The 18,468-nt window shown below is 37.1% G+C and overlaps 1 protein-coding gene across 1 annotated transcript in view; it reads right to left on the reverse strand.

The window, feature by feature from the left end:
- The window catches only part of SPON1 (spondin 1), a 199,951-nt gene that overhangs the window by 159,251 nt on the left and 22,232 nt on the right, over positions 1-18,468 (reverse strand). Inside the window, exon 3 of the mRNA XM_051804186.1 lies at positions 4,498-4,631. Within this exon, the coding sequence (XP_051660146.1) occupies positions 4,498-4,631 (134 nt within the window). The remainder of the gene's footprint in view (positions 1-4,497; positions 4,632-18,468) is intronic.

The raw sequence follows: 18,468 nt of genomic DNA on the forward strand, positions 1-18,468 counted from the left end.
AGGGGGATTAAAAGTCAAAAAAGTTTTCACTCATGAAAACAAAATACAAAAACAGATTGATCAAGAGAGGGTTCAAACCCCTGAAAATTTCTCTACTTCCATGTGATGGTACAAATGCCACTAGGCTCTGTCATTGCTCTATTGTCTATGTAATTATTTTTTATATAAATTTCACATCACAAAAATAAACACAAACACCTCCCAGGAAATTTTTAGCGGTAGGTTTTCAAAGATTCTAGAAAGAAAATGCATTCTGAAGAGCTCAGAAATCTAGTGAATAAGCTTTAGAACAGAAACTTTTATCAGAGGATGAAGGAAATGACCTGGTCCTCCCATACTGACACATGTGGCAATCACAAGAAACAGGGGAAAGAAAAGAGGGATAGAAGGACGTTGCCCTGTGAACATGAAAACAAGTAGACTGAGCACAGCATGACAGCTTGGAAGGGTTGAAATAGATAACCTTAGCCAGAGAAGCAAGAAAGATATAGTTATAAGCACTTTCCTGCTCATGCTGATACTTGGGCAGCTTCTGCAGCCAGCACAGATGCTGAGGCAGCCAAGTGAATCCTTATTGCCAAGTATGATCCAAGTGCATTCTGTTGATTTATCTTTAATAACTTCATCCCACACAGCAAAACTTTCTATTCAAGTACCCAGCGCTGTGATGGGGTTGACTGTGCTGTCTGACAGATGACAATGAATTCCATTTCCATTAGGTCATTCTCCAAATCTAGTTGCTTAAAATTGTCTTGCAGAGTCTGGGGCCCTCCCCAAAGCGATAGGATGTTTCTCCAGTCCATCCATCTGCAGAAATCACTTTAAGAACCGCTGTGCTGGAGTGTCTGTGTACCTTCCTGTAATTGGATTTAGCTGCACAGTGTTCTGAGGATACCTCAGGCGAGTGGGAAGAGGCCTTAAAGCTTGAGGGTCTCCCAAGCAACGTGTAACATATAAGCAAAGTCTTTTATCTTGTGTCTTCAGTGCAACTCAAGCCTAGGCTTAAGTGTGTGGATAAATGGAGCCTCAGACACTGTTTGCATCCTGGGAGCACATTTGGTGCTGGTGGGTTCAGCAGAGTCTGGAAGGATTTGAACCTTTAGGGTATTTCACTGTCCTCACTTATTGGGAATGAAGAGAATGAATGAATTATTCTCAACTAAGCAATTACAGTCCAACATCATATGTTAATCCATTTCCTTCTTTTTTTTTTTCCCCTCCCAATTCTGAGTCTCCACACAGAAAGATGTCTTAGAAAGCAAGATAGTGACAGTAAGTCAAATTCAAATATGCTTATTCTCCTAAACTTTGTTTCTTGCAGTCACCCAGAAAGGTAGGATTACACACACATGTGCTCATGCCAAATGATTTAGCATCTCTTACTGAACTCTAGAAGTACAGATTAGCATTTCTCTGTGTCATTTTATGCTTGTCACAGCCAAAAGCTGATCACATGCACTATATGCCTGGAAAGCACTGGGAAGACTACTAGCCAAATCTGAGCAGTCAAGTGTTGCTATCAAAGGTATCAGACTTCACAAATTGTAGAAAAATAGCTGTTCCCAGACCTCAGTACTAGTCCAGGAAAAGCTTCCTGGAAGACTCTATCCTTAATTATACTACTATAAATCTAGAAAACACCCATTATTTGGCACGAAAACTGTAATAAGTTTTTATGGATCGACAATGTTTAACTTGTGACTACATTTAACTTTTCTACATACTGAAGCCAGTAGAAAAGGATATAGCGAAAAAGAATATTCTTATGACTCAGAACAGGCTCCAAAATGTTGCCACTCTGTTTAGGAAATTCTAAAACAAAAGTATCATAGTATCCAAGGATTGAAATAGATATGTGTTGATAATAATAAAAAAAATATTTGCACATCCATCACATATAGAAGAGAGAAAAATACAGAGGGTTTGTTTCCTCTGAAGTTCAAGGTTTCAGAGTTTTTCCATGGTGAGTTTGGACTTAACTATTTAAAACAATAACTGCTTTTAGACTTTTGTTTTTATCATATAGAATAATTATGAAAATTGCATCCAACATGTCCATGCTATTTTATGGGAGCTGACCACAAAGAAGGTTTATAAAGAATGCTGAATGCGAACTCTAATTCAGATGCCATCAAATCTTTACATACAAAAGAGAAAATGTAAATGTTGTTAATGTCAAAACCCCATCAGTGATTGCTATGTAGGTGCCACAGAGGACTGCACTGCAGCACCAACAAATACCACATTATGATGTTAATTTCTGGCATCAGTAGCTCTTAGTAATGGTCACTCTTTCATTTTTTCTTTGAACTGTCCTCTGGAATAAAGTCATTATTTATCCTCTAAGGTCAATAAAGCAATCATTGGGAGGAAGCTTCTATTTTTCACATAATTTTTACTGGAAAGTACTTAACTTCCTTTCACTTTTCAGCAGCACATAGACACCAAAGGCCCATCTGTAAATAAGTGGTCATAACACCAAAATTCTCCTTTCCCCACGAACCTAAATTTCCAGGATGTTCTTTTAGCTTCCCAAACAGATCATGGAAACCAGTGTCAGTCAGCTAATCTAACTCTATATTGGTACTTCAGTGATTTGTTGGCACTGCTGATGGATTGCCAGCAGTCTGGGAAGATTGTAAGGCACTGAGTTACTCTGTTCATCCCTTGGGGCAGCAGCAATTTTTACTTTCATGTGTAGAACATCAGAACTGCATTTTGGAGCCTCTCTTGACTTTTCTGCAAGAATGCAAATACTGCACAGAAAAAGATCAGAGTGTTGAACATCCACCATGACCTGACTAGCAGAGGGGAGAGAGAAGAAACACTTATCCAGATCCTGCAGTTGGTGGTACTTCACTGCATTCAAGACCCAGGGAGGCCCCTGAACCAACTTCAGCCACAGGTATTTCAGTTCAGTGAGAAAAGTATAGGTCTGTGTTAATTTATTTTGGTAGTGGCAATTCTACTTAGGACAATAATGGGGGAAAAAAATCCATCAATTTGTGTTGTTGCATATCATTACTGGATTAAAGTTTAAATCTTGTCTCTTTTAAAGGCTTTATAAAACATCATCACCTTATTATTACTTTACTTAAGTAGTAAAGCGCCTCAAGCAACATTTGTTATGCAGCTAAGAGGGGAGCAGTCCTGAGGGGAAGACCAGGGAGCTTTACTGATAAACAGCTTAGAAACACTCAAGAATCTTCTTGATTGCCAAAGGGACTCTTGAAAAATTCCATCTATAAACTTATAACACAACCTGTCTCACCATGCAGCAAGTAGCAGGTTTCACAGTTTTCTGCAGCCTGATGTAAACTTGTCTGTGCTGAGCTAAAGAAAAGGCTGTAAGTGTATTCTTGAACTGCTTTAGTACACGATAAACCAGGTGATTTTTAAACAAACTTATTTTACTGAAACTGAGAGGCAGCAAGCAGAACCGCAAAAGATTTGAGATTCTTCCACAGCCAGTGTAAGACCTGGGACTAGATCACCCTCACAGATGTGGAAGAGGAGGGTGTCTATCTCTTGTGCCCATCAGCAGAGAAGTGAAGCACAGGGAGAGAGGAAAGCAGCCATGGACTATTTTTGCTGGTGGCAACATCACAGCCTGTTCAGAAATCAATTGCAATTTTAACAACACATTTTTCTGAATGTTCTGGACTACCTTCAGCAGAACCTTTGTGATAGCACTTCCTTAAAAGCCTAAACGTGTTTTGTGTCACTAAAGGCATCCCCAGTCCTGGTAAGGTTCTTTGAAATTCTTTGGTCTGCTGCAGGGCAAATCTTGGCAATTTCAAAGGCTTCTCCCAGACACAGATTCAAGGCAAGCAAAGAAATCCCAATTGTCCATGCACATTTGACCAATCTGTCCTATTAAATACAGCAAGCAAAGTCTAAAGAGACAGGACAATGTTTCTCTGGCACCCTTCATAGTTCTACAGACAAATGAGTGCACTTAAAGCAAAGTGCACCTACCTGGTATTACCTATGTCTATTGCTTAAAAAGCATGAATACACCTGCTAGTGTGTACTAAAACATCAGTAAATCATCAATAGATCTGAAATCAAAGCATTAACCTCTAAACAAATTGATCTGTTTTTACTGACAAAGGTCCATTCAGAAAATCCTGACTCTACAGAATGTTCCTATTTTTCATCTCAACTAAGATTTTTACCCAAGTCTCAGCCAGATGGATGCAATTTTGATCTTAAAAATGAAGATTTTTTTGATTCTTCTGTGAAAAAAATGGCTGAGAGCCTAACAAGTTCAATTAGGGTTTCTGATTCAATGCTTACTAAAGGCTTGGAGTAACTTCTGAACATTCAGGCTTTAAATTGCTAACATTTCACTGTGCAAGTACAACTAAACTTGACCAAGCACGTCAAGGAGAAAAAAGAATTTAAGAACTCCATTAGTTTTCAATCCAATAAATATTAGACTTATTAACTGAATTTTATTTTAATTGTTAGTTTAACATGCCTTAAAATACTTACTTTAGAATCACACAGCCTGTCCCTGTAGGAGGAGCTGTCCAAAACACCTGAATGCGTGTCCTCCTCCGAGGTGTGCTCTCAGTCACAGCAACAGGACAATTGCTCATGAACTGGGTTTCTTCTTCATCTATGATCTAGGGAAATTTCAAGAGAAGAATGTGAAAAGATAAGACATGCATAGCCAGTGTGTCTCAAGCATGTTTTGTCAGTTCATGTTTTCTTTGAGTGGAAAATTTATAACACTCTCTGCCTAGCTCAGCAGTACTTCAGTAAATTTATTTATAACATGCAGATTGCTCCCTGAATTGAAAAAAAAAAGTCTCACAAAATAAAGGCAGAACAATAATTCAGTTCTAGGTAAAGAGAATCCAGACCTTTCTGAGCATGGCTGCAAATAACCTTTCATGTTGATAAATATTAATAAATTAAAAATAATAAAATATTCATAGTTTCAAGATTTTCTTTTTTAATGCTGTGGCAATCAACTGGTTAGGACAGATTGAACATGCTAGAGAAGAAGGTGTTTCAGTTCATTTATTCTTTGCTTGCTTTTTAAACTAACATTTGTTTAAACAATACTATTCTTAAGGTATCAAAAGACTGTCCAGGTCAAAAGAGGCAATATGTGGATCATAATCATTTATAATTCAGAGTCCATTATTTAGTCCAAACTGCTGACACTTTTGCTTTTTTGACTGAATGATGTTCAACAGTAAAGTTTAAGTGGTGTAAGTCAGAAACCGGAGAGGCTGATTTGGAACTGGCGTTCTAAGGGCTTTACTCCAAGGTGTCATGACAAAATAGCTTTCTCACTACATATGTGCTTCATGAGTTGTACTTTAAGCTGTCTCAAAGAAGTTTCATCAGAAACTGCTAAGTTTTCTTTGGAAACAGGCAATGCTGTGGTATTGCAAAATGCCTCTTCGAGCTTGCTCAGTGGTCCCCTTTCATTGGATGAAGCTGCAGTTCACACTGCATTGGGTCAAGATTCAGGCAGTGAACTACCATTTCGAGAAAGAAGCTGTATTTAGCAATTTATAACATGATTCAACTCTGAAGCTGCTTTTACAGAATTCTGGTTCTAATAACACACACTCACACACTTTTACCGAATAACAATTTAAAAAAAAATAAAATCTTCGGGCAGTAAGCATAAGTTTAAACTAGCATTTGGACAAAAAACCACTACTTTGCATTCTCAAAAAGTGACACTATCTATAGTTGCACCAGATTTGCTTTAGTGAGCAGGCATGCTCTTTATCTTACCCAATGATACTGCCAGCAGTCCCAAACATCTTTAGCTAAGCCAACAACCATTTCTATATTTCCATGGCAGAACGAAGCAGCAGCGGCCCAGAAGAGTGCTGAGAAACTCTATTTAGCTGGTCAATAGGGCAGCAGTTAATGAGTTTTAAATTTTAAGCCATTAATATTCTTCAAGTTTTTTAACGCTTCGTAGAATCTGTGTAACCAAACACAATGTGCACATTTGCTGGAGTTTAATTAACATGAAGCTGTGGGAAGCATGGGATCTAGTGTAGGCTTAAATTGACTGCACAGTTTCTACTTCCACTGGATACAACGAAATGCATTTAACTTGAGCGTCAAGAAATCCCGAATCTACAATTCTCTCTCGGCCATCGATTGTATTTATTCTGTCTGCCTTATTCCTGCAACAGTAAAATAAAGAAATAAAACTGTCTACTTATCTCTCAGAAAGGTTGCCTCAACTATTTCAGGACTATATCAATTGACCTTTTATCCATATCTCAGAGTAATTCATTCTCATTCAAAACCCAATTTATGTGGAATCTCTGAGAGAAGAATGGGTGATTTTATACCACCTCATACACAATAAAATACTACTGCACATTTTACAAAAGTGTGATAATTCCCATTGAAAAGGCTCTTAGAAGGTCATCAGACAATTCTTTAAAAGGACAGCTTTTCTAGAAAAGCAGAAATATTGCAAATTAATGTGCAAGTTACACTAGCTCCATATACTCTTATCAGATGAAAAATGTTGCTGTAGTATAACTCACATTCTCTCTAAAAAATTTTTAAAATATGTTCAATTCAGGTCAAGATTAGATAATTACAGGTATGTATAAATACAACTGATCAGATACAAGCTATTCAACAATGACCAATGAAAATTTTCCAAACCTAGTTTAGCTCTGAATGTTTCTTGAGAAGCCAAACGGAAATGAACCCCTGCTCTCCTGAGTACAGAGCTGCTGCCTTCAGTTAGTGAGAACTTAGTTACTTTTATATCACTAAAGATCATTCCTCCAGCAGCCATCATGGCAGACTCATCTGTGATGCATTTGCATGTTTAGTAAATTCTTATCTCCAGGTGAATCAATCCTGCTTTTCCCCCCAAACAATGAATGGAATCGCAAGAACACCAAAACCAAATCCAACTACTAATATTTAAGGAAGGAGTTGCGAGGAGTTGTAACAACTATGAGTAGTTATTACAACTCAAATTTATGAGTACTGCAAAAGCAGAACCTGAAATATTTGTTTGAATTCTAGAGAATTAGTACGTTGGAACATATCCATGCCCCTTTCCAGCTGCGACAAATGAACATGGAAATGTAGACATATTTTGTACTTCTTTCTCTACCTAATTCCTGCCACTTAGCAAGTAAAGAATTTTCTCAAAGAATACAGATGCCTATAATTAAATAATTTAAAAGTTCTGGTCGCATTTTAGAACACAATCCTGGGAGAACAGGAAATGGCTGAGCCTCAAGGCTACATCACGATTTCCTGCATCACTAACCATCAAAGCAGAAGACTTATGCAATAAGTGGCTACTGGAAAAACCTGACCATAAAATAATGTCTTCCATAAAGTGTTCCTTTGAAGGAAAATTAAACTGAAGCTTTCTTAATAAAGACTCGTAGTGTTGACAGAATACAGTACAACTCTCCTAAATTACTTGGAAAGGCTTAAATGTCAGTTGATTTGAGATGATTAAAGTTATTTTATGATACAGTAGAAAACTGGGAATTGTCCAGATTCTAGGATTTCATATAAATATAAAACTATCTCAAATGCATTTGCTAAAAAGATGATTTTTGTGTTTTTTCCATATCCATGGAGGTTAAATTCTTTACAAAAAGTTCTTAGGAGCAATAAGAAAAGGTTCCTGATTGATACAGCAGGATTAACAAACATGATATTTTAGGGTGGTGGATGCTATTATTCCACTCACATACAACACAGGAGAAAAGCAATAGTATCCTGGCCAACTGTAGGGGGAAAAAGAGATACATAATACAATCCTGATTTTTCTTTTGGAATCAAGTCAGACCACAGGCGTGAAGGAAAGAATTGGCAGGGGAAAGGCACACAGACTAAAGTGTAGCATTTGCAAAATTATAGCTTTTAAACCCCAGGTTATCTGTAAAGGGAAGCCTTACATTTTTAGGAATGGGCAAGCAAATTAACCACATGTTGAACATAAATCCTAAAAACAAAAAATAAACACTTGGCCAAAGAATCTGAGGCCTCAGAGGGAGGGATCTCTACATGACTAACTCTTTCAAATCCACATTAGGTTTTAATATTCTATCTGTTTTTCTTGTGGAGGGTTTTTTTGCCCATTGTGATCGTAGTACTATTGGACCAATTCATTCCTTCAGTGTAAATCCTGAGTAAGATTGCTGGAGTTAACCAGGAGCTGAACACATATCACAACAAGTAAAATTTGGCTGAACTTGCAAACATAAAAGTAAGGATATTACAAGGGAAAATTTACCAGCTCCAGGCTCAGTCTTGCATTCTTTACATATTCTGAACATTGATGATGTTGAGGACAAGCTTTGGGTGTTCCTGAAAAGCAGGACTGGGTAACTGCTTAGTTGTTAAACAGAGGAACAAGTGGTTTTCTCGGAATTGGAACATTTCACGCTGAGTGAAAGAGTTTGCAATCTGTTTCTGATTTCTATAAACTGTTAGTCAAATAAACTGGGCAGTTAACCTCTGTAACATTGAATTTCTATCAGTATTCAAAAAAAAAAATAAAAATTCAAAATGCTATATATCACAAAGAAAGGGATTAATATCAAGTACAAAAGGAGATGAAGTTACATAAATCCTCTACTGGCTTGTGTCCACTTCCTCAGTTAAAACCACTGGCTAGGATTTTCAGGACCATTTCTTGTTCTGTGGACACATCATCACTTTCCACCCACTGAAACAGCTGCATTCTACTGGAACAACTGAATTTAAAAAAAAATAAAGAAAGCACACAACCCAAAGTTCACAAGATAAGCGATTTTCTTCTTTGGAAGAGCTAACACAAAGTGTGACTTCCAGAATGTTACAAAACTGTCTTCTCCTTGAGGAAACTTTCCAGTTACAAAAAGAACATTAGGTCTACATAACAGGAATAATATTTGGCCTTTAGGGATTAATCTAGAACGGAGTTTATTATATGGAACGTAAAATTAATGATGTACAAAGTCAGTTTAAAAAACTTACCTCAAAGATATGCTTCACATAACCATATTCTTTGACTAAAGGACACATTATTTCCTTCAGAGTTTGTGCTCAGAATGAGAAGAATCAGAAGTGGGACTTTTTATGCAGTGTCAGTATTCAGTCTTGCTTCAGACTATGATACAAAGCTGTATGGAACCACTGAGCAATGCTGGGCTCTCAGTAAGATTTGTCATCTCTAGCAGTGCACCAGAAGGCTGGAGATGTCTGATAACCAGACACTCCTTGGAACACTGAGAACAGCGCAGATCTATGGAGGAAAGGCATTGCTAGCATATACTTTAAGATTATCACTACATTCTGGTAACTTCTACAACAAACTTCATGTAGATGTCCCACAATGTTGCAATGAAAAAACCAAATTTAGTTCTGCAGTCATTACCTGAGAACAGACTTTATCAAGTAAAGATGAAATGCACTAGATGATATTTCTGTTTAAGCAGCATCAGCACCATTTCTATGCTTCTCCATCTACCTGTCCATGTACTGTTTGTTTTTCCTCCCAGTCACAAGGTAGTAGGAACCACGGGGGAAGAGAGAGGGGAGAGCAAAGGACCCTTCCAGTTCCACAGATATGATGCTAGGCACTCAGATCAATTCTTTGAAGTACATTAGGGAAAGAAGAGCTAAAACCAAAGCATTTATAAATCATCTTCCAAGAAATAAAATAAAAAACAAAACAAACTCCCAAACCCACAACAAAACATAAAAACAAACACCAAACCAAATGTTTGTGTGTGAGATGTTACAAAGAAAAATATTTTAATTCTGTCCAGCTGGACACCAAATAGTGTTTTCATTGCAAAAAAGGTTGTGTTGGATGATCAAAAGGAAAAAAGCTACTCAGATAATCCTACACTGTAATCTTATGCATTAAAGTGTCCCAAGAATTTTTGCTGTTGAGAATCTGCTACATGTTGCTCTTCAGTCTAAACAAACCCAAGAGCTGTATTATACCTACTGTGGGGCAGGCAGCAGGGGCTGTTCTAAGGTGCAATTCAAACTAAAGGAGGAAGAAAGCAGTTCAATGAGACAAGAACCTGAATTGCATTAAAGATACAACATTGTCAGCTTTTACTCTGAACAGCCTTTCCTGCCTGAGACTGACTATGGAAAGCTGCACAAAACAGCTATTTCTTCTCCACTTAATTCAATATGTATGAAAAAGATTAAAGAGACAACGTATATTGACAGAAACCGATAAAAGTAATTTGACAGCATTAAGTAAATGTAAAATGTTATATTGCATATTTTCCTTGCTTTTGAACTATTCTTACTTACCTTAATCAATGTTATAACATGCTGAATCATAAAGCTTACACTGAAGGCTTATGCTTGTAAATTGAAAATGGTCAGCTGAGTAAAAGCTGCCCATGAAACTCAAGAGATGAATGAACATGGATAGTTGTGAATTGAGAAAGTTTTCCACTAAGAGTGGACTTAAGGTCCAAAATTTCCCCTTCATTTCCTATGAAGTTTTCTCCTTGACTTCAACATTAACATCTCTTTGAAAACAGTTTGGTAAATTGATTCAAGCTACTTTATCGGATTATATTACTAGGGGGTTTCTGACAGATAATCCAGCTTTTCCCAGATAACATTACTTTTATAATCTCTAACAGAGAAACTATATTAGGCACAGAAGGCTGTAATTATTCTCAGAGTTATAAATCTCATTGGGTTCCATCAATAACTTTCTTAAAGAAGCAGCTGCTTTGAATAAGGAAAATTCTCTCATTTCATGTTTAAAAAGCAGTTTGCAAACACTAAGTTTCAGCAGGGAAAGGACAACACCTTTTTAAACAGTATCATCTTTTGAAATATCTTCAAATACTCTGGTTTCTTAATGCATCCAATACTATGCAACAACATTCATCAGAAACAGGGAATTATTTTGAAGACTGAACTTGCTTTTCACACCTTGGCACACAAAGATTCAAAGTGCACCACTTGGCTCTTGCCAAAGAGAGTAGCCTGGCATAAGCATCAGAGCATACAAATCAGTCACAGCATCAGGGACACCAGTAAATTGTGTGAAGGAACTCCATGTGATGTTCTGTACAAAAGCAACCAGTCAGTCTGTGCTTTGCATGACAAATGGTTTAACTTTATTCTTACTGCTTTGTGTCCAGCCTACACAGCTCCTTTTGCAACATTTGAAATGATGTATGAGGATTCTGGGAAAGATTGAAAATTTTAGTTTCAAAGAAAGTGGAGTTTTGGCTTGCTTTGATGTACAATTTAATCAAGCTAGACCTAAATCTAGGGTAAATTTACTGAGGTCAGACTCTATGCTGACCAATTCAACTTTGTGGTTACACATTTTTTTTCATTATATTCAGGCAGTAGCTGAAGGAATGAATTTGCTTTTCTGTGAAATGAGAGGCATTTTCTATGATCCAAATATAATTTAAATTGTGAAGCATGAAAGGACAGATGAAAAAAGGGTAAATTTTATGACTGTGAAAAGAAAATGAAGAAATTTTACTTCCAAAACTCTGTTCCAAGGATTAGGAAGCAGAACTGTCCCATTGCAGCCCTAAAACAGACTAATAACTAGTGAGGATGGTGGTGACAAAGATCAATGCTGTGCTGTGATGATCCTTAGCTAGTCCCTTGGGAACAGGGTCAGCATTAATAAGAGCAGTCCTCTAGCCAGTTCCCTACACCTGAGCCAAGGCCAACCCAAAATAGCAGCTAAAGAAAGGAAGGTCCAATATTGAAAAATAAAAACGTGGAGCATGGCCACTTAGGGTTCTCACTAGCTCCCATTCTCATTCCTCTCTTCCTGTAATGGAGAGATCAGAATGCAAACAGTTCTTCCAAGATTACAAAACTAACACACTCACATCAGATAAGACTGTAACCACAATAAACAAAGATACATGCAGAATTTATTGTGGAGTACTTCCACAGAGAGATAATTTATAATCACTGTTTTGTTGTCAAATTAGTTCAGTATGAACATTATTTATTTGGCAAAAAATAGGCACTATTCCAATCTAGTAAAAAATTTTCAGAGGGGAAAAAAATAACTTTTGATAGATGATGTCTCAAGTGCTTTAGCCTGGGAGAAACATTACTTGCTGAACAGGCTATTGTATAGAAATCAATCTCATAATCAATAATTTTTAGATAACAATCACTTGAAAGCAGTAAAAGTTTAAGGATTTTGTATATTTTCCTGTGCAGTCTGTACAGTTAGGACTTTTCATTCAAGTCTGTAATACACATATTTCTTTGGAAAGAGAGAAAACTTCTGTCATCTGCTAAATATATTTCCCACCATCTTATCTAGTTCTATGTAATGCAATTAACTACCTCGTATTAAAGAGCACATTCTAATCTGACTTTCTGGATAGACAAAAGACATTGGAAGGTTGTGTAAAGAAATAAATGCTTTTGCAGCCTCATAAAAGAAAGTGATATAAAGCAAGGCAATGTGGATACAACACTTGACTGGAAGTGAGACGTGACTTGTATCGCTGAGCAACCTCTCTCAAATCACTTTAGTGGGGCCTGTTTCTCAGCTGTGAAGTAGGGATATAGGCATTGAGCTCCTTTTTCAAAACAATACTAAATGCCTTATGAAAACATACTTATTTATCCTTAACAGCTTGTCAGACCTCAAATTGGACTCAGATTTCGTAAACAGAAGTTCTCTGGGAGGAGACTAGTTACGAGATTGCAGATCTTCAGCCTGCTCTGTGGTGTGCCAATAGCTCAAATTAAATAGAAAAGTAGCTTGGAGAATCAACTAGAACTTAAGCCAGGGAGATTCATGGAAGCCATAACATTGAGATAGCCCACTGTGTAGAAAGAACAGCCAAAGATCTCCCAGCTTGATGCCCACAGAACCCAGGAAGCAGAAGAAAAGCAGATCTGGCAGAGCTGTAGTTTGACAACTGCATCTTTTACACAAGAGTACTTTTTCAGTGTTTTCAGGGATTGTGAGACAATTTAAAAGGAAATTTAAACTACTAAAAAAATTACTTTACTTTGCAAAAAAAAAAAAAAATCTTTTTATTTTCATTTGGCTACACACTGTGATCAGAAGACAAACCTTATTTACTTATTTATCTTGCAAAAGCTGGGAGACATTGTATTTAGAGCGTGCTCTGGGACCAGCATTGAAGACTCTGCTTCTGATATGGAAGATATGGGTTCATAAATCCATCCTGAATCAGGCAGTTCACTATCAGTGCGAGATTTCACAAAATGAGCAGCCTTCAGCCAGTCTCTTTTCTGAACTCTTCATCCTCACATATATACTGAACCAAGGGGAAAAACTGCCTTGACAGTCAGGTAATGAAAGCCCTGATGTGTCTTCAAATCTCTGCTCTGTTTATTTTGATGACTTTCCCCCAAGTTATAAAGCCAGCCTCTTCCCTGCTGGTCTAGTGACATGTTTAAATAGTTTCACAAAGCAGAGGGATTCAAGAGGAAGAGACTGAGTGAAATCTATCCTGAAACAGACTGTTACTGCATGGAGAAGCACATTTTAGGGCTACAAAACTCCCTCATACAATCTTTGTTCTAATGACTCAGACACCTGAACCTTCTTTCCCCACCCATCTTGAAGTCCTTTTGCCACTCATGATGAAGTTCTACTTCTGACTGGAGATTATATCTGGATGAAAAGTTCTACCAACTAAAAAATTGTGAAAATCAATATACTCCATTAAAAGGGTCAATATACTTGTGTTTCTTTCTGTAGAGACAGAAGACCAAAACATTTTCCCAAAACATAGATTTGCCAGTCCAGAACTGAGATTTGCATCAGCTAACTTAGGTTTTTTTAAATGCTCCATTAAAAACAAATAATAGAACTCCTGCATTTATTTCTTACCCTCACAAATTTGTCCCTTGTTTTAAAAGGGACAAAACAGACCTCTGAGCTTCTTCCGCACACCTGACCTTGTGTTTTGTCTTGTGTGTTGAACTAGGACTCAACATAGTCTCCTACAGCAGTTCTGTGTCAAGAATTTATGTTTAAGTCACCATAAGCACTTTGGCCGTGTTACTGCAGCCTATACACATACACACACATTGATATAAATATATATATATATATATGTATACACAGACATATAATCCCTGGTTGACACAGTGGGTCACTCCTGAATGCAGAAACACATGCACATAAACCAAACTCTAACAATACATAAAACACATTTCACACACACACATACACACATACATTTTTCAAATCCATATAACAAAGAATTCATTCAGATTCTTTCTGTCTCAGCACAAACCAACTTCCAGGTCTGATGCTAAACATACAATTTAAGGCTATTACAAAGTCAGATGCAGAGTGCTCAGTATCTGGCAGGACTGAATCCAGAATAAATCAGAATTCTGTTTATGGACATGTGTGTGGAAAGTTGAAGGACTACAAGCAAAACTCAGTATTTTCATTTTTGTTAAAATTAAAATTAAATGCAAATTAAAATCTCGTCAGCACATTCTTAATTTATCAAAACTATACAAAACTTTTCATACCAGTGCAAGGATTTTATTCAATTTCTGCAGCAACTATCTTTATCTGCCTGACTCCATGTGACTTTGCTTCTGTCAGTGCACATAACTCTTTGCACAAAAATACCATCTATAAAAGCTTGACAGAATGTGCCTTCACTGTGTCTAACAGACATTAGTAAGGACCTCTAGTCACCATTCCAGTCCAGTCAATAACATGTTTTAAATTCAGTGGTCCAGAATTTCTGTTCCCCCATTAAAATAAGCTTTAAGCACTCACATAGTTAAGAATTTTAAATAACAAAAAACCTGACACTCATGTTCATAATGAAACAATACCTGAGAGAAACCATAATCTAATCCTAAATCCACTATTCTTATCATCAGTTCTAGAAAGCTTAACTAAGAGCAGCCTAGAAGATCTGACCTTGATATGTGAACAAACCACGTGGACTGGGTGAAGGTCGTTAGTTACTAATTATTGCATTTCAGTGGTTTTGTAAAGTCTAAATGCTACTGCTGAGGTGTGTCCTCCATTTGAAGCTAATGACATTATTATCTTTTGATAAGATTATCATTAGCCATGTACTGTTGCCACAGCTGTATATTACCAACTTATTACACAGTTGTGTATTGTCTTGAGCGCCATAATGAGCAATGCAAAAGTAATGTGAGCGCCAGAGAAATATTTGCTGTGGACTCACAGAGAAGACATGGACCTTATCTTCTGCTCACACGGGCACTTCTCATTCACATTTCTGCAGCAAGGAACTCCAGGTTCTTTGTCAATTCAATTTAAAACTCAGGAACTGGCATTTTTATTTCAGGAACAAAATCCCAGATAAGAACACAGTCGCAAGACCAGTCGGTGGAAGAAAAAGGAATGTTAAATTTGAGGAGACACATAAAACATCTGATAAGGAAGAAATTTTATAGTGGCTGGTCAAACAACATACATAGCTCTTCCACTGAAGGCACCTTTCTGTGTCAGGTGCTCCCTGCAGAGGGATGATAACAGCCTGCCTTCCTCCTCAACCATTCTCCCTTTACCACTTGCCAGAGTGTTAATTGCCAGCCAAAGGAACCTTTTCTAATTACAATTTCGTGAGTACAAAGTGCAACATGGGCTTAAGCCTAGATTGGGCTTCTTTACTAATGCAATCTATAACGATATTATTCTAGAGGTGACATTTTTCCACAATACAATATAGCATTTGGTAGCGAAGTACAAAGAAAATTACTCTTCAGCTCTTAGGTACACCAGAACTGATGAAGGTCATTTGAAACACATGGTAAAATATGAGTCTGCACATTTTACCAGATCAGCACTTCTCAGTGGCTTAGTTTGTTCAGGCTTTTCATTTAGCCTTCATTTAAGAAAATATTACACTACTCAGCATTATGACTACAGCGCCAAAAATAGCTACCTCACTTGGAGTTCCTCACTTAAGAAGGGATTTAGGGATTACAGAAAATACATATTTTTAATAGCATTATTGTCCTGCTTGCTGTTGGAGCTTTGAAGCATCAGCAGCTCTGGCACACACACTACTCATGTTCCTTGTGAGCGTCTCAATGCCAAAATATACATCCAGCAAGCGGATCCCACACAAACTCTCATAGCCTTCAGATGACTGTGTACAGAACATAATCTATTTCTGAGAGGCTTAATCCACTGCTAAAACCACAGTTACAGCAGAAATACTGGTGATCTGGGACGACAGGCTTTATGCAGATAAACTTAAGAAGGCATTTACCTCCTTAAGAAAGCTCTCAAATCTTTTGCTTAACAATTTGCATCAGCTGTCAGATCTGGAATAGTGCTCGTGCAGAAGAGCTGTAGGAAGTCAGGAAGGGTTTCTGATGGCACTGACAGTAGTTGTGAGCAATTATAAAGCCACCACATAATTTGTGTGCATGTGAGTGTGTGTCTGAATGTTAGACTGAGTGAAGAGATAATAATCCAGGCTATGGCTCCTCTTAGTTTTGATATGCTGATGATCTACACTAATGCACAGATTCTCTAATTCTTTCCTTACTTAGAGGACATCACAGATTACACAGTCTATTCATGAACAATTCCCCTGTGCTGCTCTGTCCAAGGCTTTCTACAAAGCCCAATTTCACATTACTTTGAGTACCCTTCCAGCAAATTAAACCTGCTTGCCAAGAATTTCCAAGAAATCAAAAAGTTATGCTTTCTCCCTTTCAGCATGAGAGGATTCTGCTTCAGAAAGACACACTGCACTCAGACAACAGAGTGCCATAGTCTGGGAAAAAGAATAGTCTTGTGGGCAGACCAGATTTCAATCTCAAAGGGATTTGATTCCTATGAATATGGTTTTCAAGACTATAAAGCTGTTCTTTGAAATTTTATTAGGGTGAGTAAAAATTCAATATATGTGATCATAGACCAAGAGGGTGGTAAGTACATTTTCTTTGGGGGATCCCTTCCAACTCAGTATATTCTATGATTCTATGAAAAAAAATTCTTTAAAATGAGAACAATCATTGAACAACCTCCATAGGAATGTGGTAAAAACCATCACTGAAGATTTTCAAGAATTGGTTAGACAAGGTTCTAGATAATCTAAACCAGGTTCCCTTTCCCATGAACTGTTGGACCAGTTGATCTTTTGAGGTCCCTTCCAACCTACACTGTTCTGTGACTTTATGAAGTGCACAGTCAATGAATTTCTGTTTCTCATTCTTCACATATATTACAAAATGTGTCTTTGCACTTCTTTGTCTTTTTTTACCACACCTAATCTGCCACAGGTAGTTTTTCCAACCTTGAAAAAAAGCTTTTTCAGTCACATGACTTATTTTTTTCATTTTACTTCTCTCTGAAACACTTCTAAAGTGCAGCACCAAATCTGAGTCCAGACAATACCACCTCCTCAAACCGATGAAGTGTTGGTATGTAGGAATAAAAACAGCTGTCCCTTTCTTCCTGATTCCCCATGTGAGAATCTGAAGGATATAACTGTGGAAGAATTTATCTGAAAATTTCAGCTTAAGTGACATAAGTAGTCTAACCTGTCTATCTAAGCATTTGCAGAACATGAGCATGGAAGCACCAGAAATAAGTCATATTTTCATTGCAGAAACTAAATATTGCCCTGCAGGTCAGCTCATACTCATAATGAGTTTCATGCCATCCCTCACTCCTAAAACTGAATTTTGTTGATATAGGAAATCTATTTCAGTAGTTATGGATAATCAGTCACACCAGTGTTTGTTCAGAGACATTCGAGAAGTTCAATATTATTCTGAATTATTGTCAATAAATTTCAGTGAAGAGATGCATAAAGCTCAAAGCCAGCATTCTGGATCTGTTATTTTTCTGTGCTTTTTTTATCTTTTGAAGAGTAATTGTACAAATTTTGCACAGGCACCAGAGAAAACAATTCTGTAAGGTATGCAACTGCAAAACAACTTTAGCAAAGAAGGATTAAAAAAATACTGGTTCAAAAAAGGGAAAAACAGCTTCTGATGGTCAGAAATTCAACTACATAGAAAGGAAAAACTAATTTGCAGGAGATACCAACACTTGATAAATGGCAGCTAATCTCAAGAATAGGAACTATGTAATCAGAGAAGTATCAAAATTAAAGACCAGAAGTCATATTTAATAGATGAGATGGTTATTACCTATTTTCACTTTTTAAAAAAAAAAAAATACACAACACTTCCATATTATACAGAGCACAGTAGGAATTACACCATCCAGTTTAGTAATCCAAAATACACACAAACGTTGTTGTTTCTGATTCTGTGCCAGCAATAGGAAGAACTAAAACATAGTATGAGTCCAAACACATTTATTTGTTTAAGTGACTAAGCCTAGAGTGCTAAGAGAGTATTTGGAGGGGTTTTGTCACTTTAATCCTTTAGTAGGAAAGATTTGCTTATCTCCTTGATACACACCAGCACAACAGCTATTATTACTGGAATGCTTTTTAGGGTTCCCACCAT

Source organism: Manacus candei, unplaced genomic scaffold (genome assembly GCF_025592945.1).
Source record: "Manacus candei isolate 608988 ecotype Guabito, Panama unplaced genomic scaffold, ASM2559294v1 h1tg000060l, whole genome shotgun sequence".
Lineage (NCBI taxonomy): Eukaryota > Metazoa > Chordata > Aves > Passeriformes > Pipridae > Manacus > Manacus candei.